This window comes from Micromys minutus (assembly GCF_963924665.1).
Source record: "Micromys minutus genome assembly, chromosome: 29".
NCBI lineage: Eukaryota > Metazoa > Chordata > Mammalia > Rodentia > Muridae > Micromys > Micromys minutus.
Window position 1 is genome coordinate 25,506,105 of NC_137964.1, and position 21,593 is coordinate 25,527,697.

Genomic DNA, 21,593 nt, shown 5'->3' on the forward strand with positions numbered 1-21,593 from the left:
CCCAGAGTCTCATTCTGGGGCTCTTACTGCACATGAATTTTGGGGATTAGCAAACAGTCTCGGGATGAAGTAATTCACTGTAAGATGGGATTGCCTAGCTAGGCATCTCACCTAGAAACATCTCTGCCTTCTTTCGGCTAGAACTCGGAGAGAGGGCCTCGGCTCAGGGTGGAGGGGAGAGAGGGGTGTGTAAGTATTTGAGGAGGAGGATAGACCTTTAGGTCAGTTCCAAGTGACTGGAGTATAACCCAGTATGTGGCAGGGCTGGGAAGGGCTTCGGCCTTAGTGGGCAGAGATGCCAAGAATGTAGGTGGGATGGCTTCATCAGATGACCCTCTGCCAGGTGCTTCCAGCCATCGTTAACTCCATGCCACGCCCCCTTGCTGTGATTCCGGGCCCTTCCGGCTGTTGTCACCTTATTGTGGTATACAAACCACCTATCCATTTGCATGGAATTATGGGGCTGCAATAGAGTTATGGGACTGACGGGGATTATAGGGCTACACAGCTGTGGGGCTAAAAGACACGATAGTCAGTCATTTTCTTGTTTTAAAGTGTCTTTCTCTCCCTTCCCTTCCTACCTCTTTCCCTCCCTCCCTTTCTGTCGTTATTGGTACCCCACCCGCACCCCCTTCCCGTACTCTTAGCATGCAGTCTCACTGTACGGCATAGACTATATGTAGCTCTATCTGGTTCTAATCTTGTAACAGTACTGTCCCAGACTCTCCAGTGTCAGGATTATTGGCATAAACGAACCTGTCAGGCCAAGTGTTTTTTTTCTCAACAGCCAAGTAGAGATCAGTTGTATTATTCTGACACGGGGCTCCAAATGTGAGAGGGAAGAAAGTCCTAAATTCGGAGTGCCTTGCCCAAATGGATGTCAGTTCTAAATTAAGAACACATTGTCCAAACAGATGTCGCTTGTCTTTGAGGACAGTTGTGGAGTCAGGTCACAGTCCCCCTGCACAGTCGGGGACATGGTAAAAATAGGAGGAGGCGGGACCTATGTCATGGCTGACACGTGTAAAGCCTTAGCGGGGCCTTGAAGTGCTCCATAAACTAGAGTTGATATTGTTACTATTTTAGACACCTTGGGATGAAAACAGGAAACAACTGTTGGGTCCCAGAGCTCGAGGACCTGTGATGTGGAGGAGGGGCAGAGCCATGTTTCTGCTGGGGACACAGGGTTCTCCACCCTGGAACCCACCTGCTTTGAAAGCTGCTCCTTTGTGGGGTTACCGATTTGCAAGACAGTGAGAGGTGTACAATCTAGATTTGTTTTCTGTGTCTCTGTCTGTCTGTCTCCCTCTCTCTCTCTCTCTCTCTCTCTCTCTCTCTCTCTCTCTCTCTCTCTCTGTGTGTGTGTGTGTGTGTGTGTGTGTGTGTGTGTGTGTGTGTGTGTGTTTTGCTTAGAGATGGGCCCGGGACCTTGGGCATGTGCTGGGTCACAGTCTCCTTCTCCAGCCCTGATAGTAAAACCATCACCTCCTGGCCTACTTCAAAGGAGCCTTTTGAGAGGAGCTAAAAGGGCAGGAAGTGAGAGGCCAGGGGCTGGCTCCCAGTGTGACCACAGAAAGAGCTGTACATATTGTGTTCCCTGCCTGTGTAACCTCAGGAGGAGAATGAAGAAGAGCAGGAGTTGGGGGAAGAACTCAGTGTCAGGTATCCAGGCAAGTCCATGCCTGGTGAGTGTAGGTAGCCTCAGGATTTAGGATTCACCTTACTGCGTAGAGGCCTCTTTCCCTTGTAAGATTGGAAGTTTCTGTTAGCATGTATTGACATTTAGAGTTAAGAATTAAACCTGTTTTATGGGGAAGACCACAATGGAATCTAATACAGATGGAGTTTTTTCTTTTCTTTTTTTCCGGGTACAGATGGAATGGAGGAAGGGAGGGGTTCAGAGACCCAAATAAACTGTCACCTGGTGTTCCCCAGAGGCCTTGTTTCACCCCCTTCATGAACGCCACTGTTGGAGCTGCAATCCTAAAGCCAACCACCGCCTTGTTAGCGCTGGTATTTTTAGTCACTGCATAGATGGGGCTTTCAGTGATTAACACCCCACCCTGGGGAGCAATGAAGGCCACGTCTCTTGTTAGCAAATTAAATTCTTTGAGAGAAGTTGTCATGATGGGGAGGTGAGGTTTCTTTGGTAGATCACACACGGGCAGGTTCCTGAAGCTAGAGCCTGGGGCTGTGGGGTGGGCAGGAAGCCTGCTCTGGACTTGTGAGAGCCACAGGCTTACATGGTGTCATCCTTAGGGGTCTGGGACACTTTGGACACACAGCCTCCGTTTTGTTTGTGTGCTCAGCGGTCCCAGAGAATGTGTAAATTCAGGCACAGCCTAAGGAATCCTGTGACTTCCTTCCCTCCAGCACACTTTTTTCTCCCGAGACAGACAAAAATCTTGCATTAGGCTACCCCTCCCCTAAATTTCACCTTTACAAATGAAAATACTTCCCAGAAAGACAAGGTTCATTGTGCCCCCCAGTGGCCATTGAGTGCTATACTCAGAAGGGAACTTGGCATTGTTTAGTACGAGAGGTCTAATATACAAGGGCACCTTGGGAAAACTTTAAAACTAATGTGTTTAATTAAAAAAATAAAAAGGAGCCGGGTGTGGAACATGCCTTTAATCCCAACTTTTGAGAGGCAAAGGCAGGTGGATCTCTGAGTTTAAGGTAAGCCTGGTCTACAGAGCAAGTTTCCAGACAGTCAGGGCTACACAGAAAAACCCTGTCTTAAAAGAACCAAAAAAAAAAGTATACAGAAGCAAATGGATTTCTGAGTTCAAGGCCAGCCAGAGCTACATAGTTCATGACTTTAAATAAGAAAGCAGTTTTATTAATACCTTATTTTTTAGATATTTTTCTTTTTTTAATGTATGGTTGTTATTTGAGAAAGGATCTCACCAAGTAATTCTGACTAGAACTCATTATGTAGACCAAGCTGGCCTTGAACTCATAACAGGCTCCCTGCATCTACCTCCCAAGCATTGGGATTAAATGCCTTTGCCATTTCACCCCGCAAGAAGAGTTCTAGGTTTACGGAAAAGTCAGAAGAATAAAACAGCGCAAGTATGTTAACATCTTAGTATAAGGCATTCTGCACAATTAGTAAAACAAAAGTTTTGTTATTTCTTTAGATTTCCTCAATGTTTACCGTTTTTTTTGTTGTTGTTGTTTTTGTTTTTTATTTATTGATTTATTTTTGAGAATCTTGTCCCTGATGCGATATTACATTTAATTTCCTCCTTTTTTTTTTTTTTTTTTTTTTTTTTAAGTTGGCTAGTTTTTTAGATTTTCCCTGTTTTGGGGAGTTTGAGGGGTGTTTTTTTTTTGTTTGTTTGTATGATTTTGGTGGTTTGGGGAAGGCTCTAGCCGGGTATCTTGTAGCATGTCCTGTGGAGGCATGAAGCTTTATGTGTTGAGCTTTACCTGCTAGAAGCTTTCTGTAGTCATTGTGCGGGGCTTGGGTTAGACAACATTGGGTCTACAACACTGTCAGCCACCCTTATGCTTGGACAGAGTATCTGTCAGAAGCAATGTCAGGGAGACAAGCGTCTGGCTTACAGTTTTAGAGACTTATCCTTGGCGGCAAGGAAGGTGACAGGCGCGGTGACAGAAGCCACCAGCTCAGCTGGTTGTATCTTGGCAACAGACAGGACTGAGAGGGAGCTCAGGTAGGAAACCGTGCTCACCAGTAACCCTCCAGTCTCACCCCTATTGCCCTCTTATCTCCCCACCAGCTAGGCACAAAGTATGGCCCTACATGAGCTTGCAGGAGACATTGTTCACTTAAATATAGTGGATAAAGATATTTTGTAACTAGCAACTGACACCGGATGCTCCAGGGTAAAGATTCCAACTCAGGCTTTTCTGGCGACTTCTGTGCTGTTTGCTGTCTCCCGTGGGGAGTGGAGAAACTGAGGCTTGCCATCTCAGAAAACCAGCCAACCAAATGGCGACCAAGAAAATAGAGTGTTGAGTCCGTCAGAAGCGGGTTTGGATGCCTGTCTGGTAAGACAGGTCAGAAAAAATGTCTTGAAATCATTCTCGGAACCATCAAGATGGCTCGTGAGGTAAAGAAAGGTCTTTGCCAAAGAAGCCTGACAATCTGAGCTGTAAAGGCCATGGGGGCGAACTGACTCTAAAGAGTTGTCCTCTGAACCGTACAAGTACGCTGTGACATCACCACACACAAGCATTCGCGCCCCTGTTCCAATGAGAATGTATACACACACACATGCACACACAAACATGAAATACATTGTTTTAAAAGGTAAAATAATCACTCCCCATATTTATCTTTTGAGCTCTTCTGCCCTCCCCACTAAATATCCCCCCACGATTGGCCGTGTTGTTAAATGTCACCCAAAGAATGCTTTGAGCTGGCCATCTGGCTAAACGTTGGCCAAAAAATTAGTTGTGTTGGGTGTGTTAGGTTGAGACGCCAACATACCACATGGTGTTTGTTGCTTTGTGAGTGATGTGCAGGTTCCTGAAGGGTGACGTGGAATCAGACTCTGGCTTTTAGCGAGGCATCTTTAGATCCTCATTCCTGTGTAAGAAGGGCTTTCTGAATCATCTCTCATTTATGTTTGGGGGTACCACAGGGGAAAAGACAAACCACTCCCGAGACCAGACTTTATCCCCACAAACTTCTACGCACATGGCTGTGTCTGCTGGACACCAAGGAGATAAGACAGAAACCTGCATTTAAGGGCTCAGCTTGTCAGTCACCTCTGCTGAGCCTTGTCCACGAAACTTCTTTTTCCTTTTGCCTTTCCCCCATTCTCCGTCTTTAGGGGGTTTTGTTTGTTCGTTTGTTTTTATGATAGAGTCTCACATATTGAAGGCCTGTCTCATACTCACTGTGAAGGAGAGACTGACCTTGAACTCCTCATCCCAAATGCTGAGATTACAGCCATGTACACCATACCTGGTTGGTTTATTTGTTTCTTTGAGAACATCATTGCACTCACGGATTTACCAGACTCTAAGACGCTCGTGTACCAGCTCCCCAGGTTACTTGGTTAAAAGTGAAACTACGCTGGAGACAAGGTTCTGCGGTCAGGAACGTTTGCTGGCCAGGTGGTGGTCGCACACATCTTTTTTCCCAGTAATCTGGAGGCAGAGGCAGGCGGATCTGAGTTCGAGGCCAGCCTGGTCTACAGAGCTAGTTCCAGAATAGCAGGGTTTTATATATATATATCTATATATATATATATATATAGATATAGATATAGATATATAGATAGATAGATAGATAGATATAGATATAGATATAGATAGATATAGATTAGATATAGATATAGATATAGATATTTGTTGTCCAAGCATGAGATCCCAGCACCATGTCGTCAAAGCTGGCCATGGTTCTGCACATGCCTGTGATCCCAGCACTCTAGTGGACAGGGATGGGAGGTTCTTTTGGGCTTGTGGGTGGCCTGCTCAGCCTCAAAACCACAAGCTGTGTGTGTTTCATTAAGAGATCCCGTCCCAAAGGACTTGAGGTGGAAGGAGATGGTGGAGGTTACCCAGGGCCCTTCTCTGATTTCCGAGTTCTCTGGGGACAGCACACAGGCACACACACGTGAGCATATGCTACAGACACAAAGTGTGTGAGTCTGTGGTGCTCTAGAGAAGGGTTGGGTGTCATAGTGGCAGCAGTCAATGGTAAGTGGGTGGTAAATCCAGGGTGATGGGATACATGCCTGGATCTCTGTAGCTTCTAGGTGAGCTAGAGCTGCAAAGTGAAATTAGGTCTCAACACATTTTTTTGGGAAGAGGGATGTTGTGAGTCCATAGGAATCCTAGGTTTGTTTGTTTTTGGTTTTGTTTTTTTTTATTTTGTTTGTTTGTTTGTTTGTTTGGAGAGCTTGCAATTCTTTGAGGGGTTAGTTTTGCTTCCTTTAGGGACCTTTCCTTTACCCTCAGTTAATATGGATCCTTTGTTTGGCCACAGAACGTACTGAAGGAACATGTGGATGACGACCCCAACCTGGCCATCACAGGGGTCCCCGTGGTCAGTTGGCCAAAGAAAACTCCAAAGGTAAGACTGTTCTTCTCCTGCTCCTGGAGAGGGCACTCCATTTAGCCTGAGTGGTTTTAAGGACATGCAAATGCTTTCCTTTTTAAAGGGCTCAGTTTACCAACTGTGCAAGCTACTAGCTGTAGCCCCTGGTGGCCGCAGGTGGCTCCAGGTGGCCCCATTGAACTTCGGGAATGAGGCTTGCTCTGTTTCAAATTTCCGGTCTTTCTCTGGCTGCACCGTTTCCCTGTATGGACTCCTCCCTTTTAGAGTAACTACTTTCTCTTCATAAGACTTATCAGCGTTTAACATAAAAATGTCTAAACTATGGCTCTGGAGGTGGGTTAAGAGATAAAGGGCTTACAGGACGGGCAGAAAGATCCCTTGCCACCACACTGGGCTTCACCCGGGTCTTCCTTCCACCTGCACAAGTTGTATACACGTCCTCATTTGTTTAGACTGGCACCTGGAATGGTTCTCAGGACTCAGTGTGATTTTTATGCACACAAAGCCTTCAGAACAGGGTGCCTGTGCTCTGCACCCTCTAAAGCCGTGGTTCTCAGCCTTCCTAACAATATGACCCTTTAATGCACTTCCCCATGTCCCGGTGAAATCCAATCATAAAATTATTCTTTGTTGCTACTTCATGATTGTTAGTTTTGCTACCATTATGAATCGAAAGGTAAATATCTGATATACAGTGTGGTCTTAGACAACCCCTGTGGAAGGGTCGTTCGACCACTGCTCTAAATGTTAGCCATTGTTGCTCCCAGTTACACATACTCCCAGCACTCAAGGGGTTTGAGGCAACAGGAAGTAGAGTTTGAATGGAGCCTGTGCTCCATGGCTGCTTCGAGGCCAGCCAAGGCTCTACATTAACCCTGTCTCAGTAACTTAAGCACTGGAGACTTAGCTCAGTGGCAGAAGGTTTGGCAGGTCACAGGAAAGAGAGAGAGAGAGAGAGAGAGAGAATAGATCTGAGCTCAAAGGTAGAACTCCTGTTTAGCACACACAAAATCCTGGCTTTTTTTTCCCCTAAGAAAATATTGTTACCCGTGGGTGTTTTGCCAATTCTTTGCTTTTTTTTTTTTTTTTTTCTTCTATTGCATATGACACTGAGAATTTTGTAAACCTGTAGGCACTGTCAGCAGGGACAGCCATTTGTATGGTACTGTGTGTTTGAAGCATGGCTTTGCCCACACTGAAAGTGTTGTATGTGCAAAACAGACAGCAGGTTTCAGAGACAGCACAAGACAAACGTAAGCTACCTTACTGCTTCTCATATTATTTTCACCGGGGTCACCTAATTGTACAAAAAGTTCCCGGTTAAGTTTGAATATCAGATAATTAACAAACTCTCTATGTGGGTGTAATAGTTTGTATTTGCTTGGCCTAGGAAGTGGCACTACTAGGAGGTGTGGCCTTGTTGGAGTGGGTGTGGCCTTGGAGTAGGTGTGGCCTTGTTGGTGTGTCACTGTGGGTGTGGGCTTAGGACCCTCACCCTAGCTGCCTGGTATTTAGTCTTCCACTAGCAGCCTTCAGATGAAGATGTAGAACTCTCAGCTCCTCCTGCACCATGCCTGCCTGGATGCTGCCATGCTCCCATCTTGATAATAATGGACAGAATATCTGAACCAGCCTCAATTAAATGTTGTCCTTACAAGACTTGATCATGGTGTCTGTTCACAGCAGTAAAACCCTAACTAAGACAGAAGTTGGTATCAGGGCCTGGGGTATTGCTGTGAGAGGCCTGACCATGCTTTTGTTTGGAAGAATGTGGATTTGGGGACTTTGGGTTTGGAAACCAGTGGAATGCTTTTAAATAGGGCTAAATGGGCCATCTTAATAGGAATGTGGAAGACTTCTTTGCTGAGTATAATTTGAATCGTTCAGACCTGGCCCAAGAGGTTTCAGTGGAGAATTTCAATATGTGGCCTAGAAATGGTTTTTGTGGTATCTTGGTGAAAATTGTGGCTACTTTCTGCCCGTTTCTAAAGAACCTGCCTGAGGCTGAGGTGAAGAGACTCTGATTAACTGCATTGGCAAAGGAAGTCTCAGAAACACCCATCCTAGACTCTGTTCTCTGGTTAAGTCTCATGAAGAGCATTTTAAACAAGCATAGCAAGCCGAGAAAGAAAAATATAAAATATATGGTTTGAATCTTAAACAGGTACCAGGAGGTGAAATGAAGCTTAATCCTGTGTTCAAAGATACAGAGTGGTAACCTTGGGGCAAGATCCCATCAGGGTAAATTTAGGTCCAGGCATGGTAGTACAAACCTTTAATCCTAAAAGGCAAAGCCAAGCCGATCTCCGAGTTCAAGGCCAGCCTGGAACAGAACAAGTTCTAGGTGAAAGAAAACATGAATTCAGGCTTGGTGGACCACACCTTTAATCCCAGTGTTTAGGAGACAGGCATTCGGATTAACTAATTCAAAGTTAGTCTACAGAGCAATATCTAGGACATCGAAATTTATACAGTGAAGGAGTTAGGCGAACAGAAAGCTAATGATAATGTAATAGAACAAGGGGGCCATATTCCAGCTCCTGCAAGCAACAGAACTCAGTAGCTTCCGCCATGTGGCTCTGGCTTTAGGGTCCAGAATAGAAGGGACTAGACTACTGGGACAGTTGATGCTCATTAGCTGGAGCTAAGAATTTAGTGGTGATGAAGAAGAGACTTTGGACTTTTAACATTGTTGAGACTGCCATAGACTATGGGGACTTTAGAAGTTGGACTAAATGTATTTTGCATTATGCTATGTTTAGGTCGCCGCCCCATAGACCCATGTTTGCATATGCTTGGTCCAGGGAGTGGCAATATTAGAAGGTGTGGCCTTGTTGGAGTAGGTGTGTCACTGTGGGCAAGTGGACTTAAATAAGACCCTTACCCTAGCTGCCTGAAGGTCAGTCTTCTCCTAGCAGCCCTCTGATGAAGATATAGAACTCTCAGCTCCTCCTGCTCCATGCCTGCCTAGATGCTGCCCTGCTCCCACCTTGATAATGGACAGAATCTCTGAACCTGTAAGTCAGCCCCAATTAAACATTGTCCTTTATAAGACTTGCCTTGGTCATGGTGTCTTAAGACAGTGGGTGTGTCCCCAGTGTTAATAGGACATACACTATGTCCAAACACCATGCTTGTCTGAGATTTAATTTAGGTGCACTGTGTTTTTAATCCGATAAATCTGGCAACCTAATTGAACTGACAATTTCTCAGAGATAACACTTTAACTGGATTATTATTAGGCAAGTCTTTTTTTTTTTTTTTTTTTTTTAATTCTGGTTTTTCAAAACAAGGGTTTCTCCTGGAGCAGGCTAGTCTTAAACTCACAGATATCCTCCTGCTCCTGCCTCTTAAGGGCAGAAATTAAAGGTGTGTACCAGCATGGCCAGCCAGTTTAAGGGGAATTTTGTATGTGTGTTTGACCAGGCTAACCTAGAATTTACTAGTCCATGTAGGCCTCAAACTGTCTCAGGCTCCCCTGCCCAGTCAGAATTACAGGCATGTGCTATAAAACAACAGTCTCAACCCAGTGGGGTGATAACAATCCAGTAGCTCAGCATTTGGGAGGTTGAGGCAGGAGTTTTAGGGATTTGATGCCAGCCTTTGTTACATAGCACATTTGGGGCTAGCCTGGGCTACACAGGACTCGAAAAAATCAGCTGCAGATATGGCTTAGTGAAGATGAGTTTGAAATCTCTAGTACTAGAAGGAAAAACCCGGAAGTGTTTCTATGGCTCATCTTGTATCTCTATCGAATGGCATTGTTACTGATATTTCTTTTCACATTGTTTGATTATTTACCCAAAAGTCTATTTCTAAATGTGGGAGTACTTAGGGAAGGGACATCCATTACTTGGGGTTATTGAATTTCCCAAAGCCTAGGACACCCCTGAGATCCACCCCCACTTTGTAGGAATGTGTAGAATTACAAGACATGGTCCATGCATCAGTCCACAACTGCTTATAGACAGTGACCGGAAACTACTAACCGGGCCTGGGGTCATGGGGCTCTCAATAACCAAAGTAAGGCTCTGCTGTAGCCCTTATCCCTTCTAGCTGAGGTTTGTTAGAAGTGTTTATATTTTATGTTAATGTTTCTTTGGAGAGACATTCTCACTCTGTAGCCTAGGCTTTCCTAAAGCTCACTTTGTGGATAGCCCAGGCTGCCTTGAACTCACAGCAGTCTTTCCCCACCTCAGCCTGCCAAGGGCCGGGATTACTACGTGAGTCAACACACAGGGCCAATAACTTTTAATTATAAAAATGTATGTTTTGTGTCTGTGCACACAAAAAGCTAAGTGGTGGGTGCTTGGAGGTGACGAGGTCAGAGAGGTACACCATGTGCCTTCAGCCACACAGCTTCTGAGCCTGCTTCTGTCAAGCCTTTCTGTGAGAACCCAGTGAGGTGTGGTGGAGGGAAGCGGGAGGAGGGCAGCGCCACGCTTGAGCATTTCCTGGCGGGTAGGGTTAAAAAGTGAACAGGAAAGGAAGGGATGGCTGAACGACCGGCTGCCTGGGCCACACCAGGTCTCTGGGTTCCCAGGTTTGCAGTCAACCTCCCTTCCAATTTGATGCCTGTGAGGTTGAAAGATCAAAGGTGCTCACGGAGGCCACCAGGATGCAAGGCAGGGAGCAGGGTCTGCTCTGGGTCTGGTTACTCTACAAGTAATTAATGCTCAGGGGTGAACAGCAAGAAATGCTTTGATCTCCCACCTCCTTTCAGGAGAACAAAGCCCATTTCTGGAACTGATTAGGTGCTGTGGGGTCTTTTCTGGTGGCATGTCCTTTAATTCCAGGATGCCACCGAACCCCATTCATCACTCTTCCCCCAACTGGCTGTTTCCATGAGTGACATTGGACTTGTTTTGATCTGTCTGCTTCCCTTTTTAGCCAGGTGGACAGATTTGGGGGTCCTGTCTGTGACTTTGGAGGGCAAGACAGGAGATGGTCACAGTTTGTAGCCCAGTCTCTGACTGTGGCCTTATTACTGAGCTAAACTTCTGCTCACCCGCCAGAGACGTCAAGCCACGAGCTTGCCTGGTATATTCTCAAAGGAAACGACCCAAAGAGGAGATCGAGCCATAGCTACCCACCTGGCAAGACAGTGGTCGAAGCCTTTCTTTTGAAAATCCCATCCCCAATTTTGGGGGTGGTTGTTGAGGCACAGTTTCTCTGTGTAGCTGTCCCAGAATTTGTTCTGTAGACCAATGGTGGCCTTGAACTCATATTTGCCTGCCTCTGCCTCTGGAGTACAGGGCAGCCACAAGGCATGCATGAGCCACCATGCCCTCTAAGGATTTCACAGGATGGCTTGCAGGGTGTGAGAGGAAGTCACCCAGGTCCCATGTCACCTGTGGCTTTACTTCGTTTCTCTTCCTCTGCGTTTGAACAGACTAGATACGGGTTACATGTTCAGTCTGGGTTCTGGGAGATGTGTAGTCTATCTCTGAGAAGACCAGGCTATTCAAAGGTGGAGGACTTCTGGTGTTCTTGGGCTACAGAGAAACGAAAGGAACAAACTATGGGGAGGGGAGTAATTGGCTGTTCATTATTGTCCTCTGCTCTGGGCTCAGTCTCTTCCTAGAGAGAGGCAGGGTGGTCTAATGAGGGCCCAATCTTAGGCTTGGGGGGCATCAACCTTGCCTGGGAAACTTGTTAAAAGCAGCAAGAGCAACCTGGGCTCCAGTGTTAAGTTCAAGGCTACCTCCCCTGAGGTACAGAGCACAACCCTGTCTCAAAAGTGAGATGGCTCAACAGGGAAAGGTGTCGTGACAGCCTGAGTTTGATACTCAGAACCCATGTGGTAGAGAACTAACTCCTACTAATTGTCCTTTGACACACACACACCCTCTTTGTCTATCTGTCTGTCTCTCTCTCTCTCACACACACACACACTGAATGAATGAATGAATGAATGAATGAATGAATGAATGCATACATAAATATTTTTAAGGTCTGTCTTAGGTCCTTCCCTTGACATTGAAAGTTGAGTAAAATCCCACTGACCCTTAAGAATCTCTGCTTCTGAGAACTTCCAGATCATCCCAAGAGCATGAACATGTGCTTTAGGGCCAAAGGCAGGCACCACTGGTCACTGACAACTGGCTCTGCCACTGACTAGCTGTGGTCTCCTGGGTAAGTCAAAGCCTCAGTTTACCTAGCTGTAAGAGGGGGTTAGCAGTTTGACTCCGGCATGGTTGCTGTGAGATACTGTCTTTAAAATATCCTTAGAGATAAAAAAAATATGAGGAGGTATACAACCCTGGTTTGTGCAGCCCTTGGGAGATCAAGGAGGGACGACCGGGAGTTTAAAATCATGCTCAGACGTGTGGCGAGTTTGAGTCCAGCCTCAGGCAAACAAATCAACCAATGACATAAAGCCCTCTGTTTTAGGTCGCTGCTCAGGGATATAGCTATTCTAGTCCAGAGTTGTGACAAGTAAGGCTGACCGAGGACAGCTGTGCACACCTGTGATGTTGACACTCCTTCCTGGACTGATGCAGGACAATGAGTTTAAAGCCCGCCTACTTGACCTGAAGGCAGCTCTTTTTGGGGGGGGTCTTACCTTTTTTTTTTTTTTTTTTTTTTTTTTGAGAAGGGGGTCTCATATAGCTCAGGCTGGCCTCAAATTTGATTTGTAGCCAACCAGCCTTGAATTCCCGGTCCCCCTGCCTCCACCTCTCAAATGACCGGATTGAAAGCATGCGCTACTGTGCCCGGCCTTCATTTCCGTAAAAAAGCCACAAGGAGCTGGTGTGCCCTGGTTTTGGGGGGTGAGAAGGTGGGGGCTTAAGAAGCTGTTTCCCTTTTCCCCTTCCTTTTTACTCAGGTGGAGAGAAACCTCAGGCTCTTGAGCAGGGTCTAGCTCTTTCTTTAGAATGTACCCTTGGGGCCTGTAGGCAGCTAAGACCACAAGCTCCCTAGCCTCTAGGTCAAGGTCTGAGGAGAGGGTGTCAAAGGCCAAGTATGGCTGCTGCCTGAACCTTCGCAGTTACCCAGGGGCAAGATAGACCTTATGAAAGCCCCCACGAGGCAGCAACTTGAAGGCCGGGATTAAGTGGCTCCTGATACAGCAAGGAAATAACTGTTGGCCCGCACAAGGAGCCCAGAAGGGCAGGGAAGGCAAGTGAAGGGTCTAGGAGATAGATGTTCGGCCGATAAAGTGCCTAGACTTTACTAGATTTTTTTTTTAATTTAATTATTTTTTAATATGCATGGGTGTTCCTTGCATGCCTCTGTGCACCATGTGCTTTGCTCAGAGGCCCCGGGACTGGAGTTACGGACGGTTGTGAGCCACATGCTGGTAGTCGAACCAAGGTCGTCCGTCCGGAAGAGCAGCCAGTGCTCTAAAACCACTCAGCATCTCTCCAGCCCCGAGGATGAAAACTAATCTCTGTTCTGGAAACTGTTACACAATACTCCACCCCTGGCTCTGGCTCTGACATTCTTTTTGCCCCTTTCTTCTAGAATGATCTCTGAGCCTTGAAGGATGTGACTATAGACCTGTGGCTAAGAAACAGGTTACCATGCCAGTAACAGTCTCTGGTTCTCAGGAGCTTCCCCGTGGTTGGTTGAGTGACTTAATATGTTGTGGGGCTAGCACACGTTGAACGCTGTCATACATTTCTTCCTAAATATGTTGTTCCCATGGTGTTCAGCTCAGCATCTGCCATTTTTCCTTTTTCCCAGCGGGCTGTCCGTCATCCAAGGCCTTCCTATGTACATCCTGACTGTCATACAGGTCGGCACAAGCCAAGGAGTCATCACTCCTCAGTCCATTGGCTACTTCTGTCTTCTCTTTTTCCAGTCACATGACATCTGCCTTCATGGATATTACTATAGCTACCCATTCTTGTTTGATGGACCTACTAGCACCGTCTGTGTCCTGGGCATCTCTAGAGTGACTTCCAGGACTTGGTGTCACTGTTGGTTCCATTGCTGGGGGCTTCTCGGTGGCTTTAATGGACACTGGTACTAGGACAGCCTACATGGTGTTGGCAGTGGGGCTTGGTAGATACCAGGCCTGGTTTCCTGAGTATGCACGTCACCTTTGTTGAGCTTGCTTCTGTGCCACACCAGGAAGGGGTTTGGCCAAAGGGGTGTTGATAGACTTTATCGTGAAGCTGCTCTTGCAGTCGCCATAATGGATTCCTCCTGTGGAATGCCTTGTCTATGGCTAACTGTTGCCATGCTAGTGCCACACACCCAGCTCTGCTCCTTCCCATGACTGAGACCAAAACTCTGGGACCGTTTACTTGCCTCACTTTTGTCGTGGCCCCCAGTTACGGTTTGCTCAACCTCCGGTGACTTCCGACAGGAAGGGACACTGGAGTGGTGGAGGCTGGGCAACAGTTTGGCCTGTCCTACAAGGATCTTAAAATGCTCTAAAACCTCTTGAGCCTTTCTGTCCTAGTCTCACATAATGTCGTGATCAAGTTCTGCAGAGGACGGGCAACTTGGGCATCTTTGTATGTAGCCCAGGCTAGCCTTTAACTCTTAATTTCTTTGTTTCTCACTTTTACTTGATGTGTGCGAGTGTTCTGCCTGTATGGATGTCTATACGTCATGTATGTGCAGTGCCTACAGTGGTCAGAGGAGGGTGTTTATCCCCTGAAACTGGAGTTAGAGACAGTTGTGAGCCACCGTGTGGGTGGGGCTGACCTTGAACTCTCAGCTATCCTCGGCTTACCAAATGCTTCAGTGCCACCAAGCCTGGCTTAAAGAGTGACGATTACATCCTCCTTGTGCCAAGCTGGGAACAAGTCCTTGAATCATGGGGCTTTCCAGGGCCAGGCCTCTCTCACCGGATGTGTAGCCTCTGACTACACATGAGCTTATGGTTGTGTCTTATGGTGGGCCTTGGAGCAAGAACCCCATACAGCCGCTCTGCACTTTGCTAGTGGGATAGATAAGGGCCAGATCATGGGGTATGAGTTTGTGTGTGTCAGTGTGTGGGTGCGTGAGTGTGTGTATGTGTGTGTGTGCGTGTGTGTGTGCGCATGTATATGACATTCACCTGCTGGCTTGAGTAGCTCTAAGTGTTCAATGTAAGACTATCCCACTGGGTTAAACAAAGACCGGTTTTTGTTTTCCAGCTCAATCAACATGTATAGACTTTACTTGTAGCCTCCCACTAACAGGTCTTTAAGCAGAAATACATCTAAACAGGTTTAAGTGTATTGATGAATTGGTTGATCAGGGAAGATGTGACCAGAGGCTGGAAAGTACCTAGCCTCTTTCTCCCCTCTAAGTATGGCGGCTCTTTGTCAATTTCCTTTTTCCTGTTTATCCCACAATGAACGGGTGTCTGGCATTATGTGCAATGTGCAGGCTACTGGACGTAAAAAACACCTTTATCCTCTGTCTTGATGGAACTTGGAGGTTATAACAGAATATATAATGATCCAGCCGGGCTAGTCCCCTGTGGGAAGACAAGCAAGTGCTGTAAGGTGGCTGCGAGGGACTGCTTTTGAGGGGGACATGGAAGGGACCTAGAAGTTAAAGGCTTACAGGTGAAAGATCAGAAGGCTGGGCCCAGGAGGTGACACTGATCTAGGCGAGTCCGGCAAGGCCTTTGGGAGCTAGTGAAATGCTGGAGATCATGAAAAGGAATTTAAATTTGATGCTGAGAGTCTGGGAGAACCATTTTTAAAGGGGATGGGCATTATTGTCTTTCTGTTGCATGAAAGTTAACATCCTGGGTGCAGGAAGATGCCCTAAAGCACGGGCACCTGAGTTCACACCATCTGTATATGCTAAAGAGGGGGAAGTAACAGCTCCTACCTCTATTCCCAGGCAGAGACAGGACAGTTCCTTCCTGGGGCTTGTGGCCTAGCATTCCTAGTTGGAACAGTGAGCTTCAGGCTCAGTGAGAGACCTTGTCTCAAAACCAACCAACCAACCAACCAAAGAAACAAAAATAAGGTGGAGGGTCCAGGGGGACAAGAGAGGTTGTGTTCTGGTTTTCATATACACACAAATACTTGCATACTCAGACACTCGCACATGCACACACACACACACACACACACACACACACACACACAAACACACGTACGGGGCGGGGGTGCCATTTTTATTTTCTCTGTGTGTCAGGGAATGATCACAGTGCATCATCGTGCGTGCTAAGCAGGTGCTCTCCACCATAGCCCTTGATATTCTGAGGCAGGGTCTTCCTGTGGTAGCCCAGGCTGACTTCAGATGTGTGACCGCCCTCCTGCTTTGGGTTTTGGTTCATCCTAACCATTTCCAAGTTTACAGTTGATAGCACACTCACACAGGGTTGTGCAGCCAGGAGCACCATCTGTCTCTGGGATATTTCGTCATCATAGATAGAAACCCAGCCCTGGGACAACCGACTTCCTCTCTTTCTTGCAACCCCTCCTCAATCAATCAAAGGCCGGGGCTCCTTTAAAAGCTGGGGCACCAGAGAGCTGCTAGTTGGGCGCGGGTGAGAGTAACTTGGCTGGGAATAGTAGCCATGTCAATGAAGAAACAAGACTGTATTTGCAAGGGAGGAGTTGCTTCGTGTTTGAGGTGAAGAGAAATGTCAGAGTTGTGTCCGTCTACCAAGGCAGAAGGACTTGCTTCTCCCTGGAGACGGGCCACAATGGTTTCCAGCATTGGGAACCACTTACTCCTTTTGTCCAGGCTCAGTCCCCCTAGGCTCCCATCTGTCTAACCCAATTTTCCCTACTCTGCTCCCTTGTTAGTTCATCGGAGCCGCAGAACTCGAAGCTCCGTGGCCTTAGTGACGGCACTTCGTTGCTATTTCTGGAGGCTCAGGGCCCCGCCTGCAGCTAGCTGAGTCTTAGAAGCTCCTGGTGGCTCCATCTTCATTCCATTACAGCGGAGCCGAGTCTGTCCGTCCCCTTACCTGCCTCCGCCTTCATTATCTGCCATGGACAGATCTCCGAGGTCCATCCAGCTTGACTCCCGGTTCAGCAGAGAGTGTCCTGGGCTCCACATCTCCTAGTCATTCCTCCAGGTCTTACCAGTAGCACCAGCAGGCTTCCCTTTCCTTGGGTTTGTTGATAGGCTCAGTGAGTTGGAAGCACGCATAGGAAATGGGAAGGCGGTAGAAGACTACTCTAGGGACGTTCATCTCCCCAGCTCTCTCCCTGCAGATCGTTGTTGTCGACTGACTCTAGCCACTGAGGGCCACCCTGTCTACCATAGCCTTTCCCAAGTCGCATCTGGTAAAGGTTCCATTCCTGTTAGTCTCCTACTAAGGTCATGATGGACAGACTGATTGCATTTCTTTTCCCCCCTGGGCTTTGACATTACGATCCACATTTTTGTTGGCAATGATTCTACCTGCCCTAGGGGCTAGCTGGTTTTGTGTTGAGACATCATCTTACTCAGTAGAGTAGGCTGAACAGTCTATCTAGCTGGTCTGGCCTCAGACTGACAGCTGTCCTCTGTGCACTAGCCTTTTGATACTAGAGATTCTTTTACTAATTTTCCCATCGTCTATTTGATTTGATTTCTTTGGTTTTCTGAAATAGGCTCTTTCTACGTAGCCTTGGCTGTCCTAAACGTCAGTATGTAGACCAGGCTGGCTTCGAACTCAAGAGTTCTGCCTACCTTTGCTTCCTGAGTTGTGGGACTAAAGACCCAACATTCCTGGATATGTTCTTTTAGACTGAGACAAGGTCTCACTATGATCCTGGCTTAGAACTCACTATGTGTACCAGGCTGTCTTCGAACTCCTAAGTGCTGGAGTTAAAGGATTGTGTCACCTTGCTCCATTCATCCATTTTACAACTGGTGAATCCATGTTTTCCCCAGATACCCAAGAGCCAAGGAAAATCCCCCCACCCCACCCCGACCCCCGCACCATAATTGTTGAACCTGCTAGGTAGCAAAAATGTCCACGAATTTCTAAAGGTAAAGTTTTAGCCACTTAGTTTCATCCCTTTGATCTCTTTGACCTGCTCACCAAATGCTTCAGAGCCCAATGTGACTTAACTGACGACACCCCCGCCCCCACTGTCTGTCTCTCTCTGTTACAGTCATGGCGAGCTGCTAGATCTGCTAAAAGACCAGTAATTAAAAGAGAAAGAGGCCCCAACACTTCCTCCCTCAGACTGAGGCAGCCCCCTTCAACCTGGGAAGGCTGTGCCACGCTGACATTTGTGTTTGTCCGAGTCCTTCAGAAACGCGGTGTTGGAACCCTAAGACAGCACTTGGCTGAAAGACCCCACTATTAAAGTCTGTAACCAAGGCTTCTGCTTGAGCCCGAAAACCTGAGCGGCTGCGTTAATAACGCCTCAGATGTGTTCTTGGGAAGCAATTGCAGTACTTAGGGCCGGTGCCTTTGGTGAGGCCGTTTGGAAGTCTGGCAGGCAGTAAGTGATCCTTTGTCCCTTGCTGCTGTTCTATTTCCAGAACAATGACCGACTTCGGCCATCAGGTGCCGTCATACATTACAAGTGACTTTTCCTGCCTCCCTCTTCTTCCTCTCTCCCGGTCCTCCTCTCCTTTCTTCTTTCTAATTAGTCATTGTTAGAAATGTTTGGCTCCGTAATTCCTTTAGATCACTCACCCTCCCAATTTAGGAAATCTAGGAAAAAAAAAAAACAGGGCAAGATCATGTGAACTTTATTTGGTTCCTGGTGCCGGGAATAGCCTCAGGTATCCAGCATGCTGAGCGTACGTTCGCACCACTGAGCATCTTCTCCCTTCCAGTTAATTTTGCTTTGTGTTTCTGATGCAGCGAAGGAACTCTCAGTTGAACATAAAGAAAGTAGATATTGAGGCTCAGAAGTGAGAGTGAAATCCATTTCCATCATGGGCAACAAATCCAGGTACTAAGTGGGGAGCCTGGGGACACTTAGAGCCACAAAGGGAGAAGAAAAAGGGTGGTTAGTTTGTTGGTTGCTTGGTTGGTCTGAGCTAGCTCAAAACTGTATCATAAACTGGCCCCAGACTCCTGGCAGTGAGGCAGAGCCTTCCTCACTGCCAAATGGGTTTACAGATCTGCACCACCACTAACTTACTGACTAGTTTATTTCATTAAAGACAATGATTCCAAATGCCCTTTTTAGGCTGAATTCCACTGTGTGTATATGTACCACAGTTTTTTTGTTTTTTTTTTTTTTTTTTTTTTTTTTGTTTTTATATACCACATTTTGTTTAGCTATTTGTCAAAGGACACTTGGCTTTTTACTCCAATGGTTTTTTAAAAGTTTTTTGTTTTTAATTTGTATTTTATGTATTAGTCTGGGTTCTCTAGAGCCATAGAACTTGTGGGTAGTCTCTATATAGGAAGGGGATTTGTTGGTGATTTACAGTCTGTAGTCCAGCTCCCCAACAACGGTCAGCAGCAGCTGTGAATGGAAGTCCAAGGATCTAGCTTAGTTCTACAAGGCAAGCAGGTGAAGAGAGAGCGATCCTTCTCCCAATGTCCTTACGTAGGTCTCCAGCAGAAGGTGTGTCCCAGATTAAAGGTGTGTAACACCATGCCTGAATCTGGGACTTGCTTTGTCCCAGATGACCTCGAACTCAGAGATCTCCTTGCTTTAGTGTCCTGGGATTCATAGCCACTGTGCCTCAAGGTCTCCATGCCAAGATCCAGGACTGAAACTTGTATCTCCTAACCTCGAAATCAGGATTACAGGTGAGCCCTCCAGTTCTGGATTGTGGTTCATTCTGGATACAGTCAAGCTGACAACCAGGAACAGCCGCTGCAATGTGTATGAGTGTTTTTGCCTGCATGTGTCATGTGTACCGTGCTCAGGTCTGTGTACCCAAGGGGGCCAGGAGAAGCCATCAGATCCCTAGGATGGGAGTTAAAGACAGTTATGAGCCAACAAGGTGCTGGGAAACCAAACCCTGGTCTAAGTTTAGGGGTTTTTTTGTTTGGTTGGTTGGTTTTTTGTTTGTTTGTTTTGTTTTTTGGTTTTCTAGGTTAGTGAGATGGTTCAGTGGCCAAGCTTGGCACCTTGCATTTACCCTATGTGACCTATATGATCAGAGGATAACACAAGTTGTCCCCTCATCTCCACACTTTGGCATACTTAAACCTACATGCAAAGATCAATAAGTAAAAGTAATAAATACAATTTAATGCCAATCTACTTCTTGCTCTTATATGATCAGCTCCCTCTTCAAACGTTTAATCTTTACCGTCACCACTTTGGGTTTTTTTTTTTTTTTTTAAAGACTTATTTTACTTATATAAGTACATGATTGCTGTCTTCAGACACACCAGAAAAGGGCATCAGATCCCATTACAGATGGTTGTGAGTCATCATGTGGTTGTTGGGAATAGAACTCAGGACCTCTGGAAGAGCAGTCAGTGCTCTTAACCACTGAGCCATCTCTCCAGCCCTTAATTACCTTTTTAAAAAAAGATTTATTTATTAATTTTATGTGAGTACACTGCCACTGTCTTCAGACACACCAGAAGAGGGCATCAGATCCCATTACAGATGGTTGTGAGCCATCGTGTGGTTGCTGGGATTTGAACCCAGGACCTCTGGAAGAGCATCAGTGCTCTTAGCCACTGAGCCATCTCTCCAGCCCTTATTTACTGTTCTTGTTCTACATCATGGAAAATGGCTCTAGGGAGCAAATTTGCATCTCCTGGACCAATGAAAATCCACGAAGTAATCATCACACCCCAAACAGGAAACAAACAAGGAAAATACAGAAAAGGCTTTCCCAAATTCATGTGTCAAGGCCAATAGGCCAAATAATTGAGTTCAATAACTGTGAGTTAACTTGAACTCACAGAGACCTGCCTGCCTCTGCCTCAAGAGTGAGTACCACCCACCCCCACCATCACCTTATTTTTTTTCCCCTCTAAAAAAGGGGTCTTAAAGGGCTGGAACGATGGCTCAGCAGTAAAGAGCACTGTCTGCTTTTCCAGAGGTCCTGAGTTTAATTCCCAGTGAAGACAGTGACCGTGTACTCATATACATAATCTTTTTTTTTTTTAAAGTATTTAAAGAGTCTCCTGGTTAGAACTAAGTATCCCTCCCCCATCCCCATTTTGATGTATTTGAGGTAGTTAGCCCCCTGCAGTGATGATTTGCAGCTCTTAAAGAGGTAGTTGGTTTCAAATGGCTTGCAGTCCCAGTGAGATTACCTTTCAAGGGCAGGATCTGAAATCACAGTGAAGGGGTTGGCAGATCCACCCTTGAAGAGCTAAGTCTATTCGAAGATCTGGCTGCCAAGATGGTGATGGTGGAGGCTAGGCTTATCCTCAGCTCTGTTTTGTACACGTTTCTGTTGTTTGTTTGTTTGTTTGGTGGGGAGCATTCCTTTTGACTAGTTAATCCATGGAAAACTTGTCTAATGAAAAAAATATCTATATAAGCATAAGCAGTTTGTTTTCTTGAGGCTGTAGCTCTCACTGAACTGAAGCTTTCAGATTCAGTCAACTAGCTTAGACGGCCAGCAACCCTGTAATCAGTGACTCCAGCACCTATAACCTGAGGCAGGAGGGTTAAGAGCACAAATTCAGGGCTAGTGTGATGGCTCTGTAGGGTAAGGCTGACTGCCTTTAAGCTGGGCGTAGTGGCAGAAGCAGGTAGGTCTCTAACCTCAA

At 46.4% G+C, this 21,593-nt stretch overlaps 1 protein-coding gene across 3 annotated transcripts in view; it reads left to right on the forward strand.

Annotated features, from left to right (window-relative positions):
• Positions 1–21,593, forward strand: part of KDM2B (lysine demethylase 2B) — a 110,728-nt gene that overhangs the window by 56,672 nt on the left and 32,463 nt on the right. For all 3 annotated transcript variants that reach the window (XM_080940445.1, XM_080940446.1, XM_080940447.1), the window contains exon 12: positions 5,966–6,052. In XM_080940445.1, the coding sequence (XP_080796571.1) occupies positions 5,966–6,052 (87 nt within the window). The remainder of the gene's footprint in view (positions 1–5,965; positions 6,053–21,593) is intronic.